The sequence below is a fragment of the Abrus precatorius genome, unplaced genomic scaffold (genome assembly GCF_003935025.1).
Source record: "Abrus precatorius isolate BTA unplaced genomic scaffold, Abrus_2018 Scaffold6, whole genome shotgun sequence".
NCBI classification, from domain to species: Eukaryota; Viridiplantae; Streptophyta; class Magnoliopsida; order Fabales; family Fabaceae; genus Abrus; species Abrus precatorius.
The window spans coordinates 19,942,009-19,953,887 of NW_020874406.1; the positions used below are offsets into that span (position 1 = coordinate 19,942,009).

The window sequence follows — 11,879 nt, forward strand, 5'->3', positions numbered from 1 at the left end:
TAATTTTGTAAATTTTTTAAAATTTACACTAATTTTGTTGTGCAACTACTCTTTTAATGAAATTTTTTTTTCTTGATTTTGTAATGTAACAGGTTTTATTAATATTATCATAAATAATCATAATTTATTTTTGTGAAGTTATACATTACTTAAAATTATACTTAAAGCAGCCAAAAACTTGTAAAAATAAAAAGCTATAAAAGTTGGACTTCACATGCCTGACTTACACTATTTTCATAAAAAAATATAAAAATGTACTAATTAACTTTTAAGGAGAATTACCCTAGTTGTGTACAGAAAGTCAATATGTCCAATGTCCTGGATATATTTTGCCAAGCGTCTAATATAAATACGTGGGTGAAGATTAATTCTTATCAATATTATTTTGCTTACTACTTTTTACAAATATTAAATTCCATTAATTTAATCATTATATTAAAAGTTTTATATAAATAGATTAAATTTATAAAATTCATATAATTCAAAAGTTAAATGGCACTTTATCAAAAACTTTATTTTGACGTATAGTTTTATAATGCAACTTGCATTTATAATGCGAATTCACATAAAAAATTGCTTACATGCATAAACAATAATATACTGCAATAAAGTAGTCTAAACTTTTCTGCCATTGTCACTATAAACTTAAATAAGGTGTACATACATTTTTGCATCAAACCAAGAGACTTTGGTGGAGGAGTAACATGACGAAAAAAAAATGTCCTACTTATTCTGTGAAACAAACGTAAACGGAAGGAACACAACAATGAAACATGGTCTCTAACACAATTACAGTGTTTTAATGGAAGACTGCCTTAACTCATGTTCTCCGCCCAAGAACTGCGGCTAAGCATGCCGCGTCCCCTTCCTCTTCCAGAGTAGCCATACCCTCCCCTTCCATAATAATAACCACCGCGTGTACGCCCACCACGGCCAGGGCCCCGGCCACCCCGACCCCCACGATGCCTCATAAAATCCCCAAATGTCTGCACCACAGTTCGGCAAAAGAGTTAAGCATTACCCCTAAACATGAGATCTAAGAAAGATAGAAATTACCTCAGTATCAATCTTGATTTGTTCAGAGTATCTAGTCCTTCCATTCTGTGAAGCACTATCATGCACATTGGAAGAGAGTGAATCAAAGAAGTCATCCTTGTTATAAATGGGCTGCAAAAACATTGAAAAGCAGAGTCAAAGACAGAAAGAGAGACAAAAGAAATTATTCTACATAAAAACTTATGGCATATCAATTTGCATGTTAAATAGCATTACCTTAACATCAAAATTTGATAAATCATCATTGTCCTCATCTTGATAATCTTCATCAAAAGCATTTTCTTCCCCATCTTTATCTTTTGAATGAGACTTACTGCTTTTACCAAGATGACCCCATACTTCATCCTTTTTGAACTTCTCATTCATTGCCATGAAATCAAAATCTTCAGTGAATTTTGTCACCGGGCGCAAGCCCTGCAAAGAATAAATTAAATTTGTCATTACCTCAACTGGGTATTACAATCACAAAGACGTCATTATAAAAAAAATTTCAAAATAATGACATAAAATTCTTCTGGCAGATTTATCAATCTAATCATAATGGCCCCACAAATTATTAAAAAGAACGGCAAAAATTATAGCATGTTTCATCATTTAGATATTTATAGCAAGTGAAAAGGCTAATGAAGTATGAAACGCAAGCAACAAACCTCTTCCCATCCACCCCTCAAAAAACAACCTTTAAAACCCCAAATCATTCATAAGTCCTCAATTTCTATGGATATATGGCAGCTCAAAATGCCTACATATTAAACCAAACAGTCAAGTGAACATTACCCCAGTTCCTCTTCCTCTTCCTCGTCCTCTGAAATTATAGCCATGACGTGTTGGGGTAGAAGCTCCACCGGGCTTAAAAAAGTTCAACCAAATGTCAGCAACTACTCAAGTGCTCATGGAAGATCAAAGTGAAACTGTAGTATAATTGCCATGTTTGTAATGACGTTTGAACATGTCAAACACACATCCAACAGGGGAAATGTGATTTAGCTTGAAAAAAACCATGTTTGCTCATTTCAACCAAACATGATTGATTAGATTTTTAAAAGCACATTTGACTAAAAGCCAAAAAAATGTAACTTCTGAATTGGGTTGAAATTTTATATTAAATTTTAATAGAAACTTTCTTTTTAGACAAAACTTTCCAAACATAAATTCTTCACTTCAAACTTAGTTTTAACCATAATCCATTTTGCAAAATGAGGATCATCTAAAATCAAGTTTACTCATCGAAACACAATTAATATCTGTGGATAACAAGATGTTCCAGTGAATTCACAAGGCTCTGGACTTCACTGTGCTACCACATTACATACAAACATACAGGTACATGAAAAACCATAACAAGTTCATGCTGCGTGTGTGCATCTGAATGCATAACACCAATAGATCAAGAAAAGAAGGCTACCCTGAGAGTGGGTCGTGATGTTACTGGCAATGGCAGTATTGGTGGTTGAGTTTCAGCAGAAACTGGCAGAGATGGCTTAGTAGATGATGTTGATGATACTTGAACCACTTCAACATCCTTATGAGGAATTTGCAAAGGCTGAGCAGAAGAAACTATAGTTGGTCCAGGCTGCAATAACTGTCCTGGGGTTACCAGAGAAGGGGTTGACGTTTCTGTAAGGATAGTACTCGATGATCCAACAGCTGCAGGAGACAACTGGGATACAGTTTGATAGGGTAAGCTTGAACCTGAAATTGCATTCGATTTGCTGGAGACCAGTGGCACTGTAGCATTTATATCTGGACCAGAGTTGGTCAGTGAAGTTAGTGATGGCAAGTTGGCAGCTAGTGTCACTGCTGAAGTTGAAACATTGGGTGCCTTGTTTGTTACTGATACTGGCAAAATTTCTGAGGCTACTGTAGCAGAAGGTGCAGGGGATAAAGTAGAAGGTGCATGAGATATAGCAGAAGGCACAGGAGGCAAAGCAGAAGGTGCTGGAGGCAAATTTAATGGAGGCAAGGAAGTAGATGTTACACTAGGGGTATTGGTACTACCAGGTAGCAAAGCTGATGGTAATTCTGGCAAATTAGAAGATACAGTTGGTAAAGAGGGACTGAAATTGGGATACTGCATTTGCTGCTGCATAGATGAAGGCATTGATAAACCAGGTGGTGGTCGAAGCAAAGATTGTTGGTGTAAATGAGGAAGCCCATTTGGGGCACCATAATATCCTTGCCAATACATTGGCATGGCAAGCCCACCACCATTTACATTTGGAGCAGGTGGAGAAGTTCCCCACGATCCTATGTTTGCTCCAGGTTGATACAAAGGCAAAGGCCCTTGAAAATTAGACCCTGGAAGTCCAAGCTGTGTGGTATGAGTAGTAAGATCAGTCAGAGACCCACTTACAGCAGAAGGCAAACCTGTAGATGTGGGGTCTGGGCCAGGATAGTGAGACTGCAAATGCAATTCCATATAATTAGGATGTAATTAATTTAATTGATTCATTATTCAGCGAAAAATTTTCTCATCAACCTGAATAATGGCTGGGTCATTGTTGACTTGTGGAGTAGGCTGGACAGGTGGAGAAGATTTAACCTGTAAATCCTGCATAAAAAATTGAGACAAATGTCTCAGCTGATCTGATTCATACGTAATACAAACATCACTCAATCAAAGCTTCCATGCAGTAAAATCTAACAAGCCCTTTATCAGGTAATAGCACTGAGTTATAAAATTAATCAGGATCAGCTTCTAATGTTCCCTTTCCCTGAATAGATATGTGGCTCAGTATTTCAATGATTCTAGAACCAAGCTGTACCAAAAAGAGTATCTCTACATAAAATCACACAAGTCACATGCCATTGTTTCTAAAGTACATTCACCAAAATGAGGTAGTGCTTCATTAACTATTTAGCAAAAGTGTTTGAAAATATTCCATGCATGATACCTTGATGTCAGTCCCGCGGAAAAGTATATACTCATACACCTTGTCACCTGGAGGAATTTGTGGACCATCCTTTTTCCTTCCTTCTGTTCCAAAAGATCGCACTGCCACACACACAAAAAAAAATGTATCACTAAACCAACCCATCTGCTGATAGTAAACAACATATTTCAATGTCTTGGGTAGCACATAACTACGGAAACAAGATGGTAAAATTCAAAGCTGCAATAATCCACATGGTTACAAGAAAATCTTGCACATACAAAAGCTAATGACCATTAGTCCAGATAATTTGAGATGTATACAAATTGCCAAGCCTTTATAACTGTACATAAATTTCCTTGAGCAGATTTTTTCTTTTCAATATTAATGGTGCAACTTTTAATCAATATATAGATAAGTTAATAAGGTAGAAATAGGAATAAAAAAAGGTATCTGGTGCAATAGCAAATCAGCAACATTAACTACCATTTTAGATAGATAGAATGAGTGGGGATGGAATGGAAAATAATAGAACCATTTAAGCCCTAAATTAAGTACAAAATGACACAAATCTATGGAGAAAGCACACAAAAATCTAGCCATTGCAGTGGGAGATCTCCAGGCTATATAAACCTCATGTCAAAATCTCATACTTCCAATGTGGGAGTCCAGCCCCATACCTTTCTATTGAATTGTTACATTCCACCATGCTTTGCAGCCACAACAGCCACAATATGCACTGGCTCCGATACCAATTGATATGAACCACAGAAGAGCCGCACCTCAAAGGCTAGCTAGTGTAGTGGGTGAGACCAAGGCCAGCTAAGCCCCACATCAGAATCCCACTATTCCAATGTAGACCATATCTTGCAATTGGATAACAACAAAGAAAGCCAAGAGGATGAACTAGTTTTTTTTTTTTCCCTTTTTCTTTTTTTTTTTCCATTGGAAGGTGAGCAGAAAGTGCTCTGGGAATAGAAAATATTTGGATGAAATTTTCAGAACTCCCAAGTTTTAACTACCATCGACAAAAGGAAACAAGCTAAAAAATATACTAATAATAATAAAACACTTGTCTTCCAAATATACCTATTCCAATTTTTTTAATAGAAACACATGTACGTATGCCAACTATTATTCTCTCACTAATGTTAATAACCATGCGTAAGGGAGAAAAATATGTTTCTCCGTTCTGTAATAATCAAAGCAACACATTCTATTCCATTCACTGTGGTTTTATCATTAGGAAGCTTCATTATTCATACGTCGTCATTGTAGCAATTACAAGTGTCAACAACTTGGGGACTCTTAATCTTGAGTTTGTTTTGCTGCTTGTATTCGTCAATCATTTACGGCTTTCTGTTGATGCATAATGTGACAGATAGTCGTACAGCGGTAACAAACAACAAAGCCACACCAAATAACAAACTTAAAAATGAAAGGAACATAACCTAAGTCATTGCCCAAGTGAGAATCACATGCTAACATAGCACGAAGCAAAATTCTGATACTCGAATAGAGATAGATTAAAACCACAACCATGGCAACCAAATAACACACTTTCAAATGAAATCTCGGACCAGGGCACAACTGAAATCAATAAAACATGCAACCCGGATGCTACCAAAAAATTCACCAAATCGCTTAATAGCCTTTCAACAGATAACCCCAAAAACAATCATTAGTTTACAATAATTCCATCACTATGGCAAGGACTCACACCCCCTCAACACACTAAACTCTTCAGAATTAACCTAAAAATTATAACACTGATAAAAAAGATGAAATTTTGACCATGAATTCAAAGATCTGGAACCAAAGAGACCAAATTAAGCTGAAAATGAACAAAAACCAGAAAGGATCAAGAGGAAATTCTTAAGATAAAAAAGTGAGCAGCAGAAGAATACCATTTCTGAGGCCAATACTGGACTCTTCGGTATTGATGTTGTAGAGAATGCCTTCGTATCTGATCTCACTCTTTGAGGTCAAGCTTATCAAGCTCCCAATGTAGGAATCTGCCGCGGAACTCGATCGAGAAGCGCTCTCAGACGCCATAATCGCTAACGAATCAGATTAGGGTTTAGGTTTTGGGCCCTTCTTTGAAGCCTCTAATCTAATCGGTTTCAATTGTTATGATGTGAATGTGATGATGTAATATTTAAAATTTAATATTTAATATAGTTTACATTTTGCCTTTTTTGGATTTGTTTTATTTACTTCAAATGGAAACCAATCATAAGATGACACCTGACCTTTGTATCTTTGGATTTTTAAAGTCTTTGCCTTTGTCATGGACATTGGGGAGAATCTAGTCCAAGCCCTCTCTCCTCCATCCAAACTTAGGGTTGATACTTTTCCTCTTTTTTTTCAATCATAAACTGCATTTCATTGGATATTACGATAAAAAGAAATATTGATAATATATTGTTTTTAAATATTCATTTGACTTTTTTTGTGATTAATCATTTTTTTAAATTAAAATATTTTTTAAAAATTCATCAACTAATGAAATAAATTATTTTAACTTTTTAAAAACTTATCAATTATGAAGGATGCATTTAAAATAGAATGTTACTAATATAGAACTAAAGTGGTTAAGAATTAAATTTCATTAAAAATCTTCACTCATACAAAAAACACAAACTCATAATAACATCGTATAATCTAATTATTTATTTAGTGTAGCTTGTTAGTTTACATTAATTTTCATATAACAAATCCAATTTCCTAGATAAATTTAATTAAGAACAACATTTAATAATAATTACACTGAAATTTAATTCCTATGTCTAATTAACTAGAAGTCAGAGAAGTGAGTTCGGACCTTATCCCAAGTTGATCTATGGTCCTTCAGATCAAACCAAGGTAATGTGTCACAAAAAGCTTATGCTATAATCAAACAAAATGCATTGTTAAGCTTTTTATTTTATTTTTTTCATTTGATTTGTTAGTTCAAAATAAAGAACTTGAATTGTTTCCAAATTTAAAGATTAAAAATATGCAGTGTATAGCGCTATATTTTAATAGCACCAATCTTCTTCTTTTTTGGGCCCAGAAATACTTCTCTATTTGGGTCAGTCAATAGCACCTCAACATGTTGTGCAAGACCCAAAAATCTTGGGTAAATTTTTATTGAAGGTATTCTATAAAAACAACAAAGTTAAACAACAAAACTTTGTTAGAGAAATCATAGGGTAATTTTTATAGATATTCTATAAAAATAGTTAAAATATGATCAGATAAAAATTGAATCTCTTGATTAAGCGATATCAAGTCGATTGCTATTCGATTTAACTTTCATTAGTTATTTAATAATCTTTTTTAACGCTACACAAACTTCTCCTAATTTATGTAATAAGATTATATATATATATATATATATATATATATATATATATATAACATAATATCACATATTTTTTTAATTGTATAAATCACTTAGATAATTATATAAATTAAGAGATGTCAACTTCTGTAATCCAATGGAGTGATAGCTTTTGTAATTCAGTGAATTGGGGAAGTGTTTATACTAAAACTAATATAAATTGTAAAAGTTGAAGTGGATCAAAATCAATTAGTATAAGTTGCATTTATTTATTTATTTTATAAAAACAACCGAACTCAATTTAATTTGACCTAAAATTGAATGAGTACATTGTGCTTTGAGATGGATTATTCTTGAATGAAACTAAATCGAAAATTCGATTTCTTTTCAATATAAAAAAGGCAACTATATATTTTGGCGTATATATATTACTTCTTTGAAAACAATGCAAATTGAGAACACCCTACCCTACATAAAATAAACTTTACAGAATATGCTTCTCGGAAAAATAAAAAGGAAAAAGAATTCATTACATCCAATGAAATGGTGAATACTGATTAAGGACTTTTTCTGCATGATGCTATCCTAAATTACTCAGTAGAGGGTAGTAGCCACAGGTAACACAGGGAAGAAAAAGACTTGTGAACCTACGTTAGGCTTTGGCCATGGCTATGATTCCTTATCCTTTTCTCATTTTATTATCCTTTCATTCAATCCTCAAAAAATATTTTTCTTACATATCTTACAGTTGTGGAAACTTATTATGGATTTGTTTTATAGAACCTTAAAATTTAGTAACTCTAGAGGCTATTTTAAAATGATTTTTTGAATGATCTCTTAAATGAAAAATAATATAAAACCACCTATTATAATACCCTTAGATTTTGTGCATTACAATATTTAGATGTATAGATATATACAATATTTGTTACAAATTGAAAAGCTACAATTAGAATATTTGTATTAGAACTTTAAAGAGGCTTCAAACTGACGTCGAAGAAAAGCAAGAAAATTTTCCTTTTATGTAAAAATGTAATGGAAAGCCGAACCAAAAACTCTTCTCTGCACGTAAATTTAAAATAACACAGTCGTATTTTTAATAATACGTTACAGAAAAAGCATGGGAAGCAATGGATTCATAATATTATTATCAATTTTGTTGACATCAATTTGATGTTAAACATCTAACAAATGATTATTTTGTTAAGTTTTGATATTTTTAATATAACTTAAAATGAATCCTAAGCTAAGCACTTGAACACTTTCCTACTATTATTGCCAAATTTCTTCTTCCTTTTGCCGAGACAACTACAAATTTTGAGGAGCACCGTAGAGAGACTCTGAGGTTGTTTTTTTGGTACAAATGTGGTCCTTCATCACGACCCAACCACAATGAAGCAATATGGTTAAGTTCTCTTTTCAAAGCCACTGTGCTCTCATGTCCTTTTTTACCCCTGCAGTTTCAGAGTGCTGTTAAAAACCCACCAGGCACCACCCCAAAAGAAGACAACGAGGCAATAACAGATAAAAGCCTAGTTTGTCTTGCATGCATTTACATGCACCTCTCATTTTTTGCATGCATAATGGTCCCCTACTATACCACTAACCATTATCTTCATATCTATACATATACATATATATAAAACCGTAATTCCCCCTTAAGCAATCATACCCGTTGATGCCTACTAAAATCTTAAATAGTAACAATACTAATAATAAAAATGCAGTTTTGTTAACTTAAGCTTTGAGATTGAGTTTAAGTTTTTTTTTTAAATTATTCTTTTTAAATACCTAAAATTAATCTTAAGAAGCCTTAACTGAAGTGAAAAAAATGGACAATAATAATAATAATAATAATAATAATGTAATATTGAATAATATAATCAGAAAGGGTGTTTAATTTGCAGACCAGCTTTCGCTTTCATCTTATATAGGCTTTCAGTCACTTGCTACAGCTGTGGCCATATTAGACTCATTACTATTATGACTTTGAGCTTTGAGAACTGTGCTAACATCTCGTGTTCTTTTATCTGCTCTATACTACTTCCTTAGCTTTTCCATAAACACAAGGAGTAAAAGAGGTCAGGTTACCTGTTATGCTTTTGTTTTTCCTCAACAATTATTCTCCTTTTCCTACTCAGTTTGAACACAATTTCAGGATCCTGTTCTTCCTTTCTGGTTGATGCTAGAATCCTTTCTATTTGTTTAATCAAAATATCACTAGTTTTCTGTAGGGACCCATGTTGGTATTTGTCTTGATATGCACTTCATTGTTGAGGGAGTAAGTCACCTTGTTTTTCCTTCTTCTATGTCTGTCCCTTTTCTTGTAATTTAGTTTAATATTGTCCCTGTGTGAGAAGTGAATTGTCTATGGAATCAGTACCCAAATTATGCACTAGAGTTTAAGCCAAGTTAGCACCTTCCTTTTTGTGTTTGTTTTATCAATTTTGCTTCATCCATTTTGAGTTTTTCTTGTGCCTGATAGTCCCGTTTTGTCTAAATAACCTCATGAGAACCTTAATGGCTTTTAGTCAAGTTGTCATTGTTCTATTCATCATCTCGCTGAGAGCAAGTTGTTATGGACAAGCAGAACTTGATGTAGCTCCAATGGAGAAAGTAGAGAGGAATGCTCTATACTCCACCATTCAAGGCTTCGTAGGTGATTGGTGGAATGGCTCTGATCTCTATCCAGATCCTTGTGGTTGGACTCCTATTCAGGTACTTTTGAACCTTCTGTATGAGTAGACATCAAACTGCAAAAATTTCCAAGCAACAACCTTTATACTGTGCTATAGAAAATGGTTGAATATTTTAAATTATTTTGGTTGAAGTTGTAAAACCACCGTTTAATGAAGTCATTTCACGCTATTATTTTTTTTCCTCAAAGGTTTTTAGGGTAGTCATTATTATGTCCATAAATGAGGCTTTAGAATTGTATTCTAAGATCCACTCGGCTTAATTGTGTCAATCTTACACTTGATCCAAAAACTATTTTCATTTGGAGTTTCTTTTACACAATGATAGCTTTTTGTTTTTCTCACTAATTGTCCCCTTTTTTTTTCTAGTTTTTACTGGTTTTAGTAAAATGTTATATGTAGTAAATAGCCACTATATTTATTTGCCAATTGAGCCATGTAATCAGAACTATTTACAATTCAACCAAGCAGTTATAAATTTTCTAAAACATTATGATCTTAAAATATTGTTTAATTATGATTAGAATTCTTTTCTGCTGTAGGGGGTCTCTTGTGATCTGTTTAATGGATCTTGGTATGTAACTGTCTTGAACATTGGACCCATCCACGACAATTCTTTAAGTTGTGCCAAAATTTTGGAATTTAGACCACGGTTGTTTGAGCTCAAGCACCTTAAAGCTCTATCATTCTTCAAATGCTTTCAATCACAGCACAGGCATCAGGTTACCATTCCCACTGCAAACTGGGAGAAGCTGGCTGGTAGCTTAGAGTCACTTGAGTTTAGATCAAACACAGGTCTCATTGGAAAAATTCCTTCAAGTTTTGGTGTGCTCAAGAACCTTCAGTCACTAGTACTTTTAGAAAATGGTTTAACAGGTGAAATTCCACCAGATATTGGCAACCTCAACAAGTTGAAGAGGCTTGTTCTATCTGGAAACTATATTACTGGACACATACCAGATATTTTTAGTGCACTAGGTCAGTTACTAATACTAGATTTAAGTAGAAATTCACTGTCTGGAAACTTGCCTTTGACACTTGGAAGCTTAACTTCACTTTTGAAGCTTGACGTGAGCCATAATCATTTGGAGGGGAATCTGCTGAAGGAATTTGCTTATCTTAAAAATCTGACCCTCATGGACCTTATGAATAACAGATTCTCTGGAGGGTTGACTTTGAGTATTCAAGAGATGTATTCTTTAGAAGAAATGGTTTTGTCCAACAATGCAATAGGTGGAAATATCAGGACCTTAAAGTGGGAAAATCTTCAGAACTTGGTCATTTTGGATCTCTCTAACATGGGTTTGACAGGAGAAATTCCTGAGTCTATATCAGAATTGAAGAGGTTGAGATTTTTAGGCCTTAGTGACAATAACCTCACAGGCCACCTTTCACCAAAACTATCAACCCTTCCTTGCCTCAATGCACTCTATGTTAACGGCAATAATCTTGTAGGAGAGCTTAAATTCTCTATGGAGTTTTATGGAAAAATGGGAACACGTTTTGGGGCCTGGAACAATCCCAGCCTTTGCTACCTAGTTGGAGTAATGTCAACAAGTCATGTTCCATATGGAGTAAAACCATGCCAGCAAGAGATCAAATTTGTAGAATCCAATACAAAAAATGTGGATATGAACAAGACTATGCACTCCATAGCCTCTTTGGGATTTTTGATTCATGCTCCTAATGGATTCTGGTGGACTTTGTTGCAAGAAATATTGATGATGTGTTTCTTATTTAATTCTCATATAGGTCTTTAATCAAGAAGTGTTCAACTTGGCCTAAAACTTTTTAGGGGCATTACAGCAACCTGTATTGTTCTTTTCTATTTTGTTTTAATATATAAGCTTATAGAGTCTTTTCAATTTTTTAGTTGGCCTGAGGCGATGATCTCTTAACATTATTCAGCTCATTTAATTAATCTATTTA

General features: G+C 33.9%; 2 protein-coding genes across 3 annotated transcripts; one reads left to right on the forward strand and one right to left on the reverse strand.

The window, feature by feature from the left end:
* Window positions 1–492: 492 nt before the first annotated feature.
* LOC113868590 (protein decapping 5) lies at window positions 493–6,051 on the reverse strand. 2 transcript variants are annotated; one of them, XM_027504295.1, is made up of 8 exons: window positions 5,837–6,051; window positions 3,951–4,051; window positions 3,536–3,607; window positions 2,462–3,457; window positions 1,834–1,905; window positions 1,273–1,470; window positions 1,057–1,167; window positions 493–986 (listed from the first exon to the last, which is right to left on the reverse strand). In XM_027504295.1, the coding sequence occupies exons 1-8, from the start codon at window positions 5,982–5,984 to the stop codon at window positions 816–818; spliced, it is 1,869 nt and encodes a 622-aa protein (XP_027360096.1). In that variant the 5' UTR covers window positions 5,985–6,051; the 3' UTR covers window positions 493–815. The 2 variants fall into 2 exon arrangements, with proteins under 2 accessions (XP_027360096.1, XP_027360098.1); XM_027504297.1 differs by having other exon boundaries at window positions 545–986; window positions 3,951–4,094; window positions 5,837–5,943.
* A 3,211-nt stretch (window positions 6,052–9,262) lies between these two features.
* Window positions 9,263–11,879, forward strand: LOC113869715 (piriformospora indica-insensitive protein 2-like). The gene is made up of 2 exons (XM_027506171.1): window positions 9,263–9,972; window positions 10,493–11,879. The coding sequence occupies exons 1-2, from the start codon at window positions 9,763–9,765 to the stop codon at window positions 11,708–11,710; spliced, it is 1,428 nt and encodes a 475-aa protein (XP_027361972.1). The 5' UTR covers window positions 9,263–9,762; the 3' UTR covers window positions 11,711–11,879.

Bases quoted from the DNA above. Each gene is read 5' to 3' on its own strand.
- LOC113869715 (XM_027506171.1), top strand. From the start codon at position 9,763: ATGAGAACCTTAATGGCTTTTAGTCAAGTTGTCATTGTTCTATTCATC. The intron at 9,973-10,492 runs GTACTTTTGAAC...TTTCTGCTGTAG, and splicing joins GTGGTTGGACTCCTATTCAG to GGGGTCTCTTGTGATCTGTT.
- LOC113868590 (XM_027504295.1), bottom strand. From the start codon at position 5,984: ATGGCGTCTGAGAGCGCTTCTCGATCGAGTTCCGCGGCAGATTCCTAC. The intron at 3,458-3,535 runs GTTGATGAGAAA...TTGCATTTGCAG, and splicing joins ATGACCCAGCCATTATTCAG to TCTCACTATCCTGGCCCAGA. The intron at 1,168-1,272 runs GTAATGCTATTT...ATGTTTTTGCAG, and splicing joins TATCAAATTTTGATGTTAAG to CCCATTTATAACAAGGATGA.